The sequence below is a fragment of the Salvia splendens genome, chromosome 11 (genome assembly GCF_004379255.2).
Source record: "Salvia splendens isolate huo1 chromosome 11, SspV2, whole genome shotgun sequence".
NCBI lineage: Eukaryota > Viridiplantae > Streptophyta > Magnoliopsida > Lamiales > Lamiaceae > Salvia > Salvia splendens.
The window spans coordinates 25,949,125-25,967,825 of record NC_056042.1 but is presented as its reverse complement, the minus strand read 5'-3'; the positions used below and the strand labels follow the sequence as shown (position 1 = coordinate 25,967,825).

The 18,701-nt window shown below is 34.9% G+C and overlaps 2 protein-coding genes across 2 annotated transcripts; both read left to right on the top strand.

Moving 5' to 3' along the window:
- The first annotated feature begins 6,737 nt into the window (after positions 1 to 6,737).
- Positions 6,738 to 10,758, top strand: LOC121753946. The gene is made up of 8 exons (XM_042149246.1): positions 6,738 to 7,131; positions 7,706 to 8,017; positions 8,552 to 8,940; positions 9,082 to 9,181; positions 9,440 to 9,493; positions 9,591 to 9,673; positions 9,983 to 10,114; positions 10,244 to 10,758. Exons 1-6 carry the CDS (start codon positions 7,090 to 7,092, stop codon positions 9,651 to 9,653), a joined length of 960 nt encoding a protein of 319 aa, XP_042005180.1. The 5' UTR covers positions 6,738 to 7,089; the 3' UTR covers positions 9,654 to 9,673; positions 9,983 to 10,114; positions 10,244 to 10,758.
- Positions 10,759 to 14,482: 3,724 nt separating this feature from the next.
- Positions 14,483 to 18,058, top strand: LOC121755849 (AP-1 complex subunit sigma-2-like). Its single transcript, XM_042151264.1, has 8 exons — positions 14,483 to 14,637; positions 15,372 to 15,458; positions 15,708 to 15,799; positions 15,925 to 16,033; positions 16,122 to 16,157; positions 17,386 to 17,472; positions 17,552 to 17,633; positions 17,812 to 18,058. The coding sequence occupies exons 1-7, from the start codon at positions 14,635 to 14,637 to the stop codon at positions 17,621 to 17,623; spliced, it is 486 nt and encodes a 161-aa protein (XP_042007198.1). The 5' UTR covers positions 14,483 to 14,634; the 3' UTR covers positions 17,624 to 17,633; positions 17,812 to 18,058.
- Positions 18,059 to 18,701: the final 643 nt, after the last annotated feature.

The following is an 18,701-nucleotide window of genomic DNA, read 5'->3' as shown; positions in this document are numbered from 1 at the left end:
GTTTCATTCATCTTTACCAACACAAATTCTAGGTAATATGTGTATAAGTTTATGTAGGTAATTCAAAGGGAGATGTCCAAGAAGTGACTAGCATAGGAATTACTATAAATTAAGGGCAATTATTGTTTATCGTAGTTGAGCTAAAATTTTAAATATAATAATTTAAATTAGTTAGTACGTACTCAAATTGTCACTTATATAATTTCAATGACTAGGTACGTAATATATTAAATGATTTTTTTTTTCAAAAATACCAAACTTTGATTTTTATTTAAGGTAAGTTCTATCACCAATCTAAATCTAAAAATGTATACAAACAATTAACGAGTGTAAATGCTAGACTCAGGAGAAACAAGAGAAAATAATAACAATGGATTAATTAATTATAAATATATAAGAGTATGAAATTCAAGACACGATCGAGTCTTATACATGGATACATATTTATCTTTTTCCAAATTCTAGTCAATGATGGAGAAAATAGTGTCTTTGTACATGAATGAAGGTTATTCTTGTCAAAATAGAAGAAAATGGACTAACCTACCTTGAATAAAATTAGACCAAAGGTTGGCAGATTCATCAGTAATCCAATTCCAATTTCCAAACTCAACTAACTAAAAACTGTGGGAATTAAAATTATACTTAAATTGGTATAATAGTAATAGATGATGATGAAAAGTGTTTTTTTAGTTAGTTAGTTTAACCAACCATGTAAAAAGAAGTTGTTTTAGTTTCGATTCAGAAATTTTTTTTTGTGTGCGCGCGTAGGTTAAATAGTTACTAGTATGAATTTATACTATATAATTGTAGGTCTCAGTCAATGTTTTGTAGTCCGTTTCTATAGCAACTGTTGAACTGTAATCAAATTATTTCAACTGAACTAAATGAGTCTTATTTAAAGAGATTTTTTCTGTTGACTATCTTTATTTTTGCTTTTATTTTTTCCACCGGAGAACTAGGGACTGAATCTGGCCTCTGAATTTTTATGGAGTAAAAAATAGGATATTTGTCCTTAAAATCATGAATTTTTACTAAATTTTGATATTTTCCATAAACTTTATAATTGGTTTAAAATATCATAAATTTTATATTCTATTTGTTACTCCATTTCCCAACCTAACCCATATAAAATATCTTCGACAAAACACTTATTCTACGTGGGCAGCCGTGAAATATTTATGATATGTCAGACCACTTTTAAGTTCGTGACAAATAGGATAAAAAGCTATATAGAAAAGCATGTTGATTTAGTACTGTCAAATAGGATAAAAAAATGCATGTAAGTTAGTATGATATGGTGATTGGACAAAATTTAAAGTTTATTATATTTTAGACCAATTTTTAAGTTCGCAAGTACTAAATTTGGCCAAACTTTATGATTTTAGAGACTAAATCCAAAAAAAATATGAAATTTAAACTTGTATACTAAAAGATTATGCTTATCAAGAAAATTCGCCATTGTAGCTAATGACAAGGAAAAAAGGGGTGGATTTGCTGTGATCAATTACAATCGGTTTTGCATGTGTAGTGATTTTACATCCAAACGATCTATGACAATGGTTCGTTTAACAATGCTCGACGGTTTTGCATGCGTAGTTGAATTGAATCCAGCTGGTCTGTGGACAGTGGTTCGTTTAACAATGCTCGTGAATAGAATGTTGAAAACGTGAGCAATAAGTGATCAAAGGTGTAGCACCCCGTAAAATTGTGACTTTTATTATTATTATTTTATTTGATGGCTTATTTTATTTTTAATTAATGTGGATGTTGAATGAGAATTTTTTGTGGAAATTTAATTTTTATGTGATGAGTTAATTATGTGAAATTAATTGTTTTGAGTTATGTGAGTTAATGTGATTAAGCTTCCAATGAGTGAATTAACTTAAATGAGATAATGCATAATCATTCTGGCCATTTTATATGAAATTTTCGGCCCTCCTATTTATTGGAAATAATACTTTCTTTCTTGGATTAATTAATTGCTTTGAGATATTTATCCAAATTAAATCCAAACCCAGTTATCCCTAATTTATTCTACATGATTTTCGTCCCCTATTGCTTTCAATTACCTTGTGGAATTAATTTATTTGTTACCTATTTTGTGGGAGTCTTTTTCTACAAAGAAATTACCAAATTTAAATCTTATTCCTATTTAATTTGATGATTTAAATATATTTTCCTTGTTTACATCCCACTATCACACGCCTATTTTCTTTAATTGTGGAATTTATTCATTAACCTCTATATTTTATTCTTCCACAATTTTAATTGCCTTATTTAATTGTGGGATTATCCTAGACTATAAATTAAAAGAACCATAACCCTAGCCCTCATATTTTTCGCCTCCCTCTCTTCTCTCCTCCCACACGTTTTTTTCCTCTCTTCCTCTCCTTCTCCACCAATCCTTCACCAATTCCTTATTCTTGCATCATTGTGGAGTTGGAAATTCAAGATTCATCGAAGAATCGTATCATTCGTCACTCCTACCGATTGTTTTTCAAGAGAAAGGTATACTCTGATTCATCTTTCTCCTTCTTACCATTGAATCCATGTTTCTTGATCACCTCATGCATATAGTGAGTGTAGAAATCGTAGATCTAAAAATTAATCGGTTGGGAAGGATGTTTGCATGAGAAAGTATGTGTATGTGCGTGTGTTAGTTTGTGGATGATTCATTGGTGAATGTTATATGTAAATAGGAGAACATGGTTGTGATGTCGTTTTTGAAGCGGGAATATGTGTTGAAAGCATGAATATGTATGTGTGGATGAATGATAGACAAACTAGGGTTTGTAAATGTTGAGCATGAAAACTGTGTCGGACATTAGGTTCCGACGAGTGTTTGGCCAACCAAACGATCTTATTTTAGCACGAATTTTTAACTGAGTGACATTTTAAGTGTCTTCTGTGTTGTCTCAAACTTTCAGCCTCTTTTGACGAAAGATGAATTTATAACGAATTTTTCAATTGAACTGCGCAGTCTTGTCAGAATTTGTATTCTCGTCCAGTGAGTTTCGTTTTTGTTTTTGACCGACCTAAAGATGTGATTTTGGTGTGGATTTTTAACTGGATGAACCTTGATGTGTCTACTGTGTGGTGACCAAATTTTAGCTTCAAATGATATCGGATGGATTTTAATGATTTTTACAAAACGACTGCGCTGTTCTGCCAGATTCATGTCTTGATTGAAATAGTCTTGTTGACAAGTTTTGAATGAAATACATGATACATGTGTGAGTAAGAACTTATCCTATGATGTGATTATGCGTTGCACGTTGATGTATGCCAAAGGGTTCGTATCGTTTATGATGGTGAACGGTGGGATGGGCAATATGAGAAAACGATGAAAGGAACGATAGGGCATGCATGAGTAATGTGTTGATAGAAAACTAATTGTGTTGTATTATGTGGTTATGATGTTGATAAGGGTTGTTGTGCGTACGTGGGTACGAAGAGCAAGGATTTCAATAAAGTTGTGAACCGTGTTTGTAAGCAATCGAGGTGTGCATTCTTTTACTAAACTCATTTTACGTTTCAAATTATGATATTGGAGATATAAGGGTGGTTTAAAGTGTTATGTCATGCCATGATTGTTTTGATGTTGAGATTGTTGTCTGATGCCTAGTTCGTTTGAGCTTGCTCCGTTAGGCTATATGGCTATGTGTGATGTTGAGATTGTTGTCTGGTGCCTAGTTCGTTTGAGTTTGCTCCGTTAGGCTATAGGGCTAAGTGTCAAACGAATTCGGGTCTGAGTAGGGCCGCAAACCCTATCAGGCTGTGTACACAGGTGGGATCGGGAGCCGTCCTTGCTAGTCGGCCGGTCTCGTGGGCGAATAGTGTGGCCACACTTTCGTCGCACTATGGTAAGAGGATGTGATTGATTGATTGTGGAGAAAGTGAGGAGATTGTTTTGACTGGCCAATCTATGAAAATGTTTTGTGATACTCGATGATATTCTTTTCTAAAATGTTAAAACTCGAGTTCACTATGGTATGGATGACATAACTTTTATCAAATATTTTGGCGTGTGTGTCCACTGAGTATGTCAAGTACTCAGCCCTGCATATGTTTTCTTTATGTGCAGGTTGAGCGGTGATGTTGCGGCGGATGTTGAGTCGAGCCTTAAGAAATTCCGGATGCGTCGTGTCTTCATACATAAGCGTCTCCCTATGACTCTCTAGACACCTTTATTCCGCTGCCTTGTTTCGAATCGTTCTTGATAAAGTCTTTCGTTTTACTCTACACTACTTTATGACATTAATTACCTTGAGATATTAACCCGCTGCTTAATTGTTTAATCGATTAGAACTTTTCTTTTGAAGCTTTGTTTAAGATGTTGTCTTTCATTGTTTTCCCCTTCTTCTTCCCCGCTCCTTAGTCCCTTCCCTAGTCACGATTTCCCCTTCTTTGCTATCCTTAGTAAGGGCGGTCGTGACAAAAGGCTTTTTGCTTTTCATTTCCAAGATTTATGATCTTTCACCAACATGTAATCTCCAACTCCATTAAGAGATATCTTGATTGTAAAGGCTTTTCAAGTGCTTTATTCTTTCCTATTTATAGGTGGAGTTTGGGATTGAGAAGAATACACCAACAATTTGTGCATATCATCGACCAAGAGCATCCACAGTGGGACGGATGTCCCAGCGGACATCCCGACGGACTTCCCAAAAACACCTCATGCCACGTCATAAGGATATTCCACTGTACTACCAATGCACAATTGCGGACATCCCTAAGGACATCCTGACGGACATCCCACAATAATAAAAATTTATAAATGAAAAATCGGGACGTCAGCCGAGAACACGCAATGGCGGACGTCCCGACGGACGTCGTTGGAATGCCATGGAACTCCGGTGTCTGCAGCGGACGTCCGTATCCGTCACGTCTGCGTGGGACATCCTCCGTTGTGGATGCTCTTAGGGTTGGCTAATGGTAGAGAAACTATACATTTTTTTGGACCTATATATACATCTTTAGTTGATTCACCATCGTGTGTTGGATCCTTAACTAATGCTCAAGTATATCGTTATTCTCTTCCAATTTAAGAGTAATTATTATACATTGATCTGTGTTCCTTATAATTTAATACGAAACATGAAATTTATACTATGCTTTTGAGGGGGCGTGAACCCATTTTTATCGGTGTAGACAATGCATGTTTCATGTAGGGAATAATGAATAAATATCTCGTTCCACCTAAATAATTCGTTTCCCATCCATCAATACAACCACAAGATTTTAATGTATCCTGAAAACAATTTTCAGAATATAAACATAAGAAAAAAATATTAGGAGTAAAATTTGTTAAAAGATTCGAGTCCCTATAGTATACTCCATATTGGATGCATTGATAACCAGAAACATGTGGACCCCGCTGGTTATTTCCATATCCCTTCTTCCCATGGAGATTTCACACGCACCACAACCTAATTATTATGTGTGCGTGCGTGCGCGCGCGCCTGCCTATATAATATATATGGAGTATAATAGTACTTGGAAAAGTTATCTGTTTATTCTTTAATATTTCCAGTTAATTTTATTATGGTACCATAAATAATGTCAAAAAAAAAAAGAGAAGAAATTTAGTATCTTCTCCACAGGTAAATTTTCCATATACTCAATTGAATAAAAGAAACTTACACATGAAATGAATTTTACTAACTTCTTGCCCAACATAGATTTATTTCAGCTAGAGCATCCGCAGCGGCGGGCGTCGGACCGGCGTGCCGGACGTCCACGCGGGACATCCGCCATTAGGCGAGCTACCGGCGGACGCGGACGTCGCTTGCGGACACCGGAGTTCTACGGATTTCCGACGACGTCCGCCATTGCGGGTTTCCGACGGACGTCCTGATTTTTAAAATTTTTTAAACTATATATACGACTCGTTGAACTTCATTTCATTCGCACCATTGAGGTTATTTTGTTTTAAATAAAGTGGTTGCATTTTCTCCGTATTCGTGTCGAAATTTTAATTCCGTAAATTGTTTAATTTGGTGAATTTGTGAATTTTTATTATTGTAGATGTCCGTCGGGATGTTCTTGGGGATGTCCGTCATTATGCAGTGGGATGTCCTTATGACGTTGAAGTGCCGTGAGATGTCATTATGACGTGGTAGGAGGTGTTTTTGGGAAGTCCGCCGGGACATCCGTCCCACTGTGGATACTCTTAGTTTTTCTAGCTTGCTAATCACGTGAATTTCTAGCATGTCAAGAACTAGATCGATGGAATGCACTGAAAATAAGGAACGAACTCTCATGTACTATTTCGGATATATTATGTGAAAAAATGAATTATACAAAACATATGAATTTCTAACATACAAGTCAATAATATAAATAATAAATTGAAATGACTTGGTTGGTTCGAATATGATAATTTTGACTTCTAAACTCATGTCATTGTTTTATACTACATCCATATAATAAAATACTCCCAATATACAGTACACACTATTTTTGATTGTCCATACAACTTTTAAAATTTTAGCATATTTATTTATAAAAAAAATTAAATATAACATGTCATATGTATCCTACCCACCCTAACAAAACAATATGTTGGTGTACACTGTAGAGCATTTGGTATAAAATGTGTAATAAAGTTTAACGCATTTTGATGCCAATATAAAAAAAATAAGGATATTGAAACCTCCGGGCAGCAATAAAATTTCATGATATTAGGCGTCGATATTTCAAAAAATAAATAAAATAGTTAGTACAGAAATAAAGAAAGAAGAGGGTGAAGAAGATGATGAGGTTCCACGATGAAACCTCCGGGCAGCATAATTACCAATTTTACCGTTGTCCCATTTGTTTAATGACGTCTCTCCTCTCTCTACCCACTGAATCTGAGTCCATTTATCATGTCTGCTGTTGTGGGTCACCTTCATTTACTCGTATTTTGTTTGCTCCTCCCAGTCCCCCAGATACAGACTATTTTCGCCACGCCATCTTTGGGAGGAGAATTCCATGCCCTGTCCCACCTTGTGATTCTGCTCTACTGTCGGTGCTTCCTTATTCATTTATTGGGATTCTCCTTGCAAATCCAAATGGACTGCTTCTCCTCCTCCACCTAGGGATCATATGCTCAACATGTCGCCCACGCCTCCCCACCATCTCAATCCCGTCAGTCTACATTTTCCCTTCCTCTTTTTTAATCTTCTTATCTAATATACATTGTTACATTGCATCGTGTAGCTGTCTGTATCTATCTAATGCTTTGAATTGTGGGAGAATGCCAATTTGTGGTAATCAATGCGATTTCATTGATTGAGAATTCCCGGGGTGTATGATGTTTTGTTCATTCAGTAAAGCCCTACTCTTACATGTATTGCTTCAAATTGCAATCCCACTTAGCATTTTAGTTTCTGCAACTCTTCCCATGTTTTAATGCATTTATCTTACTGAATCCTACTATTTCTCATGATCATTTTATTTAAGTTAGTTATACTGCTGTTTTCACTACAATTTCGGAAGCAATGTCACTTAAGGAAATGTCAATAATTTGATTAACAACAATATGGAGAAGTTGCTCATTTGTAACTCTGTTATGGGAGGTATCTATCTAGCTACTATGAACTAGTACTAAATCCTATTGATCAGGGAATTACTGCTTCTTGTGTAACCCGTTCCTGTTTATCGTCTCAGTATTTTTTTACTTCGATGAACTCATTTAGTTATTTGGCCCTGTTTGCTGCAGTCTTCATCAGATTTGGTGAAAGAAATCAATACACTCGAGGTTAAAATAATACATTTGGAACGGTATCTTCTTTCTATGTATCGTACTTCTTTCCAGAAAACTATCCCGAGTAATCTGGGACACCGTGGAAGCCACATACAACAAATGACTGGAATACAACCATTGCTAACATCTGACCTATCATCCCGGAGAACAATGTCAGAAGTGTCCAAAGGCTATTGTGAACATCAACGATGTTCGTCCCCAACAAGTGCTTTAACTGGCCCAAATGATACGGTTCCATTCACTACTCCAAAGTCATCATTTGCAAGGGTGATGTACTTATTACCTTGTTTCACATTGAATACAATTGGCTTTCTTTCTATGCACTCACATATATTTGCTTTCACATAGTAATTCATCTAATATTTTGATATCGATTACTAGGAATGGAAATGATGGTGATTGGATCCAAGTGATTGCTGATTTCTAGGCCTATTGCATTATCTTTGATTTAGTTTTAAATTAAGAAAGTTAGGATTTCATGGGATTTGAATAAATTAGGGATTGATTGAATAATTGAATTAATTAGAGCAAATTTGGTGGGATTATTGTCTACTGCACTCCTATATATTTCGTAGGGGAGCTTGAAGAATGTATCCAGAGAGATCAAAGCTATTAGGCGGTGAAAACCGAGGCCTCGGTGAGAGGATTATTATCTATTTTATTTCCAAGTTCTGTTGGTTCTTGTTTACAAAAGCTTGAGATTCATTTTCTGTTCTTTATCTTTGAGTTGTTTATCCATTGGTTCTTACTGCCTTATCACTCCATAACATATTTTGGCTGAATATGTTTGGTGCATTGCAGGAAAGGAAGAGTGCTTATTATAGACGGCGTAGCCTTGTAGACCATCTTGGAATATTTTGTGTTGGTGATGCCTGCATTTTCCCGGATAAGCTATCTGAAGACATTTTAAGATGTATATCTGACATTTACTGCAAAGTGGGCAACTCTGCACGAAGCCATAAAGGCTATTCAGTTTCATCGAATTCATCATTCTGCTCCTCGGGCACATTTTCTCCCAGAAACTTATCTGGCAGTTGGAGTCCTCAATGTCATGATGAAGTTTCGGAGAATTATAATATCGAAGGTCTGAAACAAGATAATGACCCTTATGCTGCGATGGTAGAAGTCCTGAAGATCTGCTTAGATGACGAGAGTTACAGTTATGCTGCTATAATGCTTCAGAAATTTAGGTTTGTATTTACAAATGTGCCATATCTCAACTCTATTTATGGAAAACCAGTATGATTAAATGATATGTGTTCCTTAAATATAGAAAGAGCTAAGTGTAATTATGCTTTTGCAGTGTGAACATTTGCTTTTCTTTTATGTAGGTCTCTAGTCAAAAGTCTTGAGAATCTTGACATGAAGAAGATGAGGCATGAACAGAAGCTTGCCTTTTGGATTAATATTCACAATGCATTGATGATGCACGTATGTCTTTCACGCTTCTCCAACTTTGTATTCTGATCAAGACCATACCACTTAATATATGTGTGAAGTTATGCTTGTATTTATGTTTGAGCGGCCAGAACCAGATCTGTTACTAATCATCACATATAACCAGATAACGTTACTCCACTACTTAAGTGGCTCTTTTGTACAAATCAAAACTATAAAGAAACATTAAATGCATCATATTTCAAACTGGATTCACAGGACGACTTCATGTATTTTCAACTTCCTTTGCAGGCTCATTTAGCATATGAAAATCAAAACTATACAAAAAGCACTTTCATCACAAAGGTAATGGCTGATGAGGGAGTTTTAATCGCTCAGTCTTTCGTTAGATTTATCATCTGCGTATCTGATATTTCCACGTGAAACTCTTTGTTTCAAGCAGCATATAATGTCGGTGGGATCTGCGTTACCGCTTATGACATACAAAGCTCCATTTTGGGGATAAAATCTCACTATTCTGCCCCGGTAAATGTCTATTATAAATCAATATTTCTTGAGCTTGTGCATATTGTAATACACCAACGAGTACTTAGACATGAATGCTGTTTAGTGTTCACTGTGTTTTATATTCATAAGAGAAATATTCTATGGTTTGCTGGACTCTAAGTAAACATCAAAACAATTGACAGTGAATGCCACACAGATTTTCATGCTCTGTTAAGAGATTCTCTTCTTGTTTGCTAACTACTATATGACTCGAAACTGATTCTTCTCTTCTCCATAGTTTTCTTGATTTAGCAACTTACTCACTTAACATGACATGCACCAACGCAGTGGCTTCAGACACTTCTTCTCTCTCCAAGGAGGAAATTCAAAACCGGGGTCTTAAGACATGCTTATGCTATTGACTATCCCGAACCGCTTGTTCATTTCGCACTTAGCTCAGGAGCATGCTCTGACCCTGCGGTAATGTATTTGTTAGATGTTTATCTGGCTAGCTTGATCGAAATCTTCTCCCGTTTTTGCAAACGACTGAAATTAGTGTATTCTTTCTTCCTGCTTATTCTCAAAACTTTTTAATGGTTTGGATTGCAGATTCGCATTTACTATGCAAAGAGTATATCTGAAGATCTGAATATTGCCAAAGAAGAATTCATACAAGCTACAGCTTACGTTCATAAGCAGAAAAGGCTGCACCTGCCAAAAATCTTGCAGTATTATGCAAAGGATATGTCACTTAGCACGGCTGCACTTCTGAAAGTTGTAGGAGACTGCCTACCTGAATATCAACAGAAATCGATCGACAGATTCCTGAAGGGTCGACCTGAAAAGTGTTTGTGTTGGCTAGAGGAAAGTTCGTCTTTTCGGTATTTGATCCATAAAGAAATAGCTGCAACGGCATGGTGATGATTTTATCAGTTTTTTAAAGGTAATTATGATGCGTTTTGCAGTTTTGAAGGTTTTTTGTACAGAAAGATTGTCTAAGAGTGACGCAGATTTTATTGGCGTATTGATAGAAAAAATAAATATGTTTTGCTTATGAGGTTTTGAGAGTACTGTTATGATTTTGAAAGGTATTTAGTTGAATAAAATACCCCTTTTTTCTTTCAGTTACTGTGTGTATTAGTTTCATCAATGTTATGCACCCTAAGTTTAATTCATTTTTGGCATTGAATATACTTTAGACTTTTAAGCACATTTGTAAAAAACTTGTAAGATTAATTTTCAATGTCACACTCAATACACTATCTATAAGGATAGAGTAAAAAAGAAAGCGAGCAGTTTGTAGTTGAAGAAGTGGAGCATGTTGATTGGAATTTCACATATGTATGTATGTATCCCTATTCCCTAGGCTAATGCAACAACTCGGTTATAGATTATTAAACGGGAGAGAGAGTTGATTGTATATTAGATGGGATAGCAATGATTTCGATCCGTCTCCATGAGGCCCAATGTTCTCATTGGTGAGTCACGAACACAACTCCGAGATTGACTCAGATACTAGCAGTGGCGGATCCAGAAATTTCGTATTAGGGGTGCGATAAATAATTATATTGACGTGAAAATGTGAAATCCAATTCATGTTTTCTTTGTTATCTCAATTTTTCCTATTAAGTCATTTCATTATACATAAAAAAAATTAGTGTTATTACTTGAAAAATTTTCAATGTTGAATTGGGATTCTTAGATATTTATATAATAAAGAATTTATTTTAGTTTATAGAAAGTTCAAAATATTTAAAATAAAAATATAACACGTCATATTTTCTACATAATCTAAAACATGAGCATAATAGAAATCATAAATACTAAAGAAAATATTCTCTTTATTATGTTTGAAATAAAGGAGAAAACAAAATAATTAATGATTATATTTAATCAAACATGATTAGAAAGTAAGTATACATAGATGATAGACGCATATGCACATGAGAGAAAGAGAAATAGCCAAAAATGCACACCTGAGGAATGATGATGCTTTTACCACTTCCATATTTCATAACCTTTAATGGTTTGAGTCCATAACTTACTCACAACTTTGCACTCAATGCCACACATTATTTGTGGCCGTGTTGTTGGACTTTGGTATAGGGATCTTAAGAGCATCTACATTGCTAACCTGATAACAACAGTCACATTTTAACAACACTTCCATTTTCAATTGTCATGTTAACCTGTTCCATTTGAGCCATGATTCAGAATTTCAATTTCATCATTATTTTTATTATTTTCAACTTCATTATTATATAATTATTAATTGATATATTTATAAAACAAATAAATGAATCAAAATTAGAAAATTACTTGATTAAATATCGAAAAAAATCAATTAATTAAATACCAAAAAATGCATATTATAAACTCATAATATTACTTAATGAAACATACTTCTGTTGTTGTGTGCCTAATTTTTTCGATTAGATCTTGTTGGAATTGTTCGTAAGTTCGTTCCTCGTGTATGAAAGCCTCATATCAAAATTGAGGTGGTGGGCCCTATGTTGGACTGTAGCTGGAAATTCCTGAACTAGATCTTTCTTTCTCCTCGCAAGATAAACGTTTTTGCTCCTTGTTCTCGATTATCATATCATTCATTATATACAAGCATACATCACGTCAGCGGAGCATGATTGGCCTAACATCTTGGAGCATATTGAAAACCCTCTCAACGTGTAACCTCTCACCTTTGAGAGAATAATACTCCCTCCGTCCACGAAAAATAGAGCACATTTGCCATTTTTGATTGTCTACAAAAAGTAGAGCACATTTAAAAAAGGAAAGTTTTCAACAACTTCTCTCTTACTTTTTCCCTTTTCACTTATTAGGTCTGTTAAATTGGGTACCCGCGGATACCCGATCCAAAATTTTCGGATACCCGATCCCGAAATTCACAAAATCCAATACCTGATACCCGACCCGAATTTGATTTCACGTACCCGGATACCCGACTCGGGTATCCAGTCCCGAAAAATTGGGTATCCAGTCCCGATTGTAATTTTGAATTTTTTTTTTGAAAATTAACTACAAAGTTTTACAATTTATTTAATACTCCACCGTCCCATAAAAATATGGGCAATGAGTATGACACGGGAATTAAGACAAAATTAGTAATGTAAGAGAGAAGGGTAGAATGGTATGGTAAAGTAAGAAAGAGGAGGAGAATAGTTGTTAAAGTATAGTTAGTGGATAATGTGACCTACATTATTTAATTGATATAACTTTTTCTAAAAATGGAATGCACATATTTTTGTGGGACGGACGAAAATGCAAAATGCACATATTTTTATGGGACGGAGGGAGTATTATTTAATTTGAATTTAATACAAAGTTGAAGTAGTATTAAAGAGAAAATAACTACAAACTTTTAGATATACAAAACTCTTGTAGCAGTTCGAATTAAGAGAAAAATAATTACAAATTTTGAGAAATACAAAATTCATAAATTATAGTAACAAATGAACATCTTTCATCCATCCACAATAAGAAAATAAATTACATTAAAAAATTAATCTACATATTAACATCTCTCGCCCATCCACGTGTAATTAAGAAATTACAATTATATTTTTCATCTTTCATCCATCCACAATAAGAAATTAAATTATATTAAATTACATCTTTCATCCATCCACAATTAGGGTTGGAACGGTACGGTATACCGCGCCGAAATGGCCATACCGCATACCGTACCGTACCGTGCGGTATGACCAAAAACCATACTTTTACCGTACCGCTTTTGTCGGTATACCAAAATTTAGATATCGTTACCGTACCGCTTTTGTCGGTATACCGTACCTTGATTTTCGGTATATACTGCAATTGCGGTATACCGTAAATTTGCGGTATGATGCGGTATAACGCGGTATACCGCGGTATATACAAAATGCATACCTTTACCGTACCTAAAACTGTCGGTACGGTATGATACCGTACCGAAAAGTACGGTGTACCGAAAATTCGATATTTTCGGTATTTATTCGGTACGGTAAGTGCGGTATTTCGGTATATTTTTCCAGTCCAATCCACAATAAGAAATTGAGATATTAACTTCTTTCATCCATCCACATGTAATTAAGAAATTAAATTACATTTAATTATAATAAAAATATAATTTATTAATTTTAAAAAACAAATCGGATAATTCAGGTAATCGGATACCCGATCATCCAAAATTCTCACTACCCGATCCCGATCTGATACCCGAAAAATCAGGTTTCGGGTATCCAATTACCCAACTTTTTCAGGTTTGGATATCGAGTATCCAAACCCAATATCCATTTTGATAGGCTTATCTCTTATAATAATATGGACGCCACATTCCACTAACACTACTTTTCTCTTACTTTTTCCCCTTCTCTCTTACTAATAATATGGATCTCACATTCCACTAACACTACTTTTTTCTTACTTTTTTCCTTTCTCTCTTACTTTACCAATTCCACATTAAAACTCGTGTAATTCACAACATGTCCTATTTTTCATGGACGGAGGGAGTATTTTCTTTCGATTAATTGAATATGTAATCGTCTTGACGAATACATGTCACTTCAAGTAGTACATCATGTGGTATTATTGTTAGGGTTGATACTTAATTATCTTATTGTACTAAAAACGATGATCATTTTACCATGTTCAAATTTCCGCAAACACATCAACATCAATTTGAAGAAAAAATAATTTTAGGGAAAATCGGCAAATCCCAAAATTCATAGCATATTTTAAAATTTAAAAAAGAGATTGGGAGTAAAAAAAAAGGCAATTTGTATATTTAGATCAAGATAATACTAAAATTATTGGGTTAAAACTAGATTTCCAATAAAAACAAAGAATTGGTAGGTAATTTTCTTTCGATCAACAAAATCCGATTAGAAATACTAACTAGGTACTTCAACGAAACAAAAAAAACAGGCGAAATCTGTAAAAAGAAGAAGACGGTTGTAAACAGCTGAGGCATTTGGATCAAGCTCCGACGACCTGCCACCGCCACCATGGTATCCTTCTCTGTCCCCACCTTTCTTCGATTCTATATTTTCTCATTTAACATTTGTTCATTCTCATTCCTTGCTTGTCGACGTAACAATTGGTAATTTCCGTCTCTCTTCACTTTCATGATCTGATTAATTGATCAGATCTCCCCTCACTTTCTCTAACTATTACTACATGATTTAATCGCAAATTTAAGTTCCGATCGTGCACCTGTTATCTTGGATGGCCAGTTTGTTTGATTCAATTATGCATCTGCTCTATTGGTCGACGCCGCTGGGGTTGAAACAGTCGGATATCTTTAAAATTGACATGAATTCGGAAACAAATGCCTCCGATTTTTTGCGAGCTAGTCAATGAAAGAAATAAAAGAATTAAAATTTGGGCTTACAATCGTATTAGCAATCTATCAACATGATCCCTTCCAACCGTAGAAATCATCAATTAGGATCCACGTAGGTACAATAACGTGAACAATCAGTAGCCGTGATATGTGTAGTGTGAAAAGGCACCTAATTAGGTAATTTGAGTAATGTGATTTTTGCAGTCTTAGATAGTAAGCTGTTTTCTATGTAACTAGAGTATTGCATTGGCCATGTCTCGTTTACCTAGTCCATAAGTCGATAAAACCCCAATATCTCCTGCTGCTTTCTAGTTTATGAGCTTCATATTACTGTCTATTAATGGTGTACTACTATTCTTTTACTATTGATGAGAAACTAAAGCTTTTCCATTATTTCAGATTCACTTTGTTCTTCTCATTAGCAGACAAGGGAAAGTGAGATTGACAAAATGGTACTCACCGTATTCTCAAAAGGAAAGGACAAAGGTATATGACTTTACAATTATTTATGATCAGGAAAAAATTTCATCTTAATCACTAACCCTTTTCACGCTTGGAGTAAGTTCTGTCTTCCCTTGATTCATGCCGCGAATGTAGAAATTGAAAACATAGAACTATACAGGAGTTTATTTTCTGAACTCAATTTGGACCTTGTTCCTAGTTCATTCAAACTATGTTTTCATTGACAATCTTTTAAAATTAAACTAACGGGGAGGTTCTTTCTTCCTGGTAAAGGTTATCCGGGAGCTTAGTGGTATGATTCTCACCCGAGCCCCTAAACTGTGCAACTTTGTTGAGTGGAGGGGATACAAAGTTGTTTACAAAAGGTAGTATGCATTTTGCATTATTTTTAAACCTTTCCCACATTGTTTAATATAACTCGTAGTTTCATACACCTCCCTTTTATAATGTGCACAATTAAACATTTTGCATCTTACTGCTTACTTGACAGGTATGCTAGCCTTTATTTCTGCATGTGCATTGACCAGGATGATAATGAATTGGAGGTCCTCGAAATTATCCATCATTTTGTTGAGATACTAGATCGCTACTTTGGAAGTGTATGGTTCAAACTGAAGCAACTATTTACTTCAAGATTTTTATTAGCTTGTGATATGATGTTCAACATGTTATTTGTTTTATTTTTAGGTTTGTGAGCTGGACTTGATCTTTAATTTCCATAAGGTATGTTTACGTTGTCTCAACTGCTTCTGAAATGTTTGGAGAGATTTGATCTGTCCAAAATCTGTTGAGAGTGAGACTTCTATCTGTGTCTTGAGTTGTTAAGGCCACATCTATTCTCCTATGCATGGTTATATACTTACGTAATGCCTGCTGCTGCTTTTAAGTAAACTAAGTAATAGTATGCATACATAGATTCATGCTGATAACTTTATTGACACTAATTGTTCTTATGTCAATTGTGTCGGATGGTTTTCTAGGATTCTGTGGTCTACATGTTTTAGGACTTATAAATGTCTCATATGTTGTTAATATGAGAACCTTTGCTATATTTTTGGAAATGCATCTCAGTATTTGATCATGTGGTGGAACTTTTATTTGAACAATATAAGTGCTTATCTAAGAAACTCTTAATATAGGTTTTAACCTGGATGTTTCAAGCTAAATTTGAATTTTATTAGGAATATGAAGAAAGTTATAATTCTTTGGCATAACAAAAGAATGAATTTTTATGTCTATCTTGATGATAGCAATACTAAGTTGCCTATGAAAAGTTCTAAGAATATGGCCATTGTTAGTCAGAATGTACAAGTACCATATGTACCATATCAATTTGCGACTCCTGGAACCAGTGGTGTATAGATGTTAATTCAGTCTACACTTGGTTTTTGGATAAACTAGAAATTCCTCTTTGATCTAAGGTTTGAATCATTTTAGTCCAGATATATCCTGTCCATCTTAGACCGTGTGACCTTTTGCTTTTATTTTGATATACCCAGAGTGTTATTCCTTGTAATCCTGGAAGGTACTAACTAATGGTCTTGCTTCCTTGCGTCTCCCTTTAATGTCCTGTTCTCATTTTGGTCTTGACAATTGACACTAGTTGTAACAAAAAGTTCAATGTCTATTATGGCTTCCATGACTAGAAGTGTAAAAAAAGTGGTGTGTCACTTCTATTTATATTCTTCCAGAAAATGACCTTGCTATTGCCTTGCATAATACTCAAAGTGCTCTACTCTCTTTATAAACGAGCTAAGTTAAAGCCTCATATTAGTCATGTATCCGACTAACTGCTCTTTTATATTTGATGGTAATAGTTATTCTTCTTTACTATTTTTCTCTCTTTTTTAATGGTAAACAAATATAAATACAGAACTCCCAAGTGTTTAATGCAGCCACTTTGTGGCCTTTTTTATCTCATTGTAACTCTCTCGGTTTAATGCAATGGCAGGCATATTATATATTAGATGAAATCCTGATTGCTGGTGAACTTCAGGAGTCGAGTAAGAAGACAGTTGCACGCTTAATAGCTGCACAGGTTTGTTAACTTCAGATCTAATGAAATATTGCCATTCAAAACTCTGTACTCTTCTGAGTAACAACCAATTGTTTTACAGGATTCTCTGGTGGAGGCAGCCAAGGAGCAAGCTAGTTCCATCAGCAATATGATTGCTCAAGCAACAAAATGAGGATGTGCTGGTATGTGATCGGTTTTTATTATACACCAAGTCTATATGATTACATGTATTTCGATCTTGTCAAGATCTGTGGTGACCTGAAGTTGCTCATTCTGTTTGATTTTCGTACCCACATCTTATGATGCTTAAGGTTATTTAATGCCTGTTATGATACACCAACTCATCTTATTTTTTGGCAGGACTTAGACTTGTTTGGAGATATCGGGTTTTAGAAATTGATGGTGCTGTTGTGATTTCGTTAAGTCTCAGATAGCATTGCATTTGTGGAAAAAATACGATCAGGATGATATTAAGCCGGATAGTATGTATCGGTATCGGCGTTGCGATAACATGAATGTTTTTAGTGATTTGTTTTCAATCGGAACCAGATATATTTCGTCTGGGCAAAGGAATGGAATACAAACGTAGTAAACAAATCTCAATTTATCTGTGGGTTGTGGCCATAGGGAATTTAGCTTCGATCCATTGATTGAAGGAAAATTTTATAACATCAAAATTATTTTGTGCAGCTTGAAATTTTCGATCTACTTAAAAAGAGAGAAGAAAATATATTTTAAATAATGCCAATTGTTGTAAAATCATGAAGCTGAAGTTGATGAAATTTAAGTCTATACCCGGACTTTGAAAATTGGCATGAAAAATCATTAGTCTTAACATTATTAACAATCATACCACGAAGAAATATTTTGGTTGCCTGCATGTATGAAATTATTGACACTATGCATACATGTCTTATTTGATGGTATGGTGCACTAGGTGGGACAAACGTGTTTTAAATGACACCATTTTGATTTATGAAATTAAAATTTATATATAAAAACCTAATCAAATTAAAACATAAACTAGGGAAAACCCTATTTCTCAAACTTCTGCCACCTAGAACTGTTGCCACCGGGTGGAACCTGATCGACATAAGTTCAACGTTGCTGCTAGGAGCCCGTCGTCTTTAGGAAAGCGATTGGTGGCATGGATCACACACTATATACGCTGGACTAAGGCGAACAAAAGTTGTTGCGTTGTTGCATCTTGGCGACTATAGGCAATCGATTACGGAGAAAATAAAAAGGGA

What these genes read in the sequence shown, in the direction of transcription:
- LOC121753946 (XM_042149246.1), top strand. Translation starts at nt 7,090, where the DNA reads ATGCTCAACATGTCGCCCACGCCTCCCCACCATCTCAATCCC. An exon ending in CTCCCCACCATCTCAATCCC is followed by an intron (nt 7,132 to 7,705) that starts GTCAGTCTACAT and finishes TGTTTGCTGCAG; the next exon opens with TCTTCATCAGATTTGGTGAA. An exon ending in ATAATGCTTCAGAAATTTAG is followed by an intron (nt 8,941 to 9,081) that starts GTTTGTATTTAC and finishes TCTTTTATGTAG; the next exon opens with GTCTCTAGTCAAAAGTCTTG.
- LOC121755849 (XM_042151264.1), top strand. An exon ending in TAGATCGCTACTTTGGAAGT is followed by an intron (nt 16,034 to 16,121) that starts GTATGGTTCAAA and finishes TTTTATTTTTAG; the next exon opens with GTTTGTGAGCTGGACTTGAT. An exon ending in TGATCTTTAATTTCCATAAG is followed by an intron (nt 16,158 to 17,385) that starts GTATGTTTACGT and finishes ATGCAATGGCAG; the next exon opens with GCATATTATATATTAGATGA.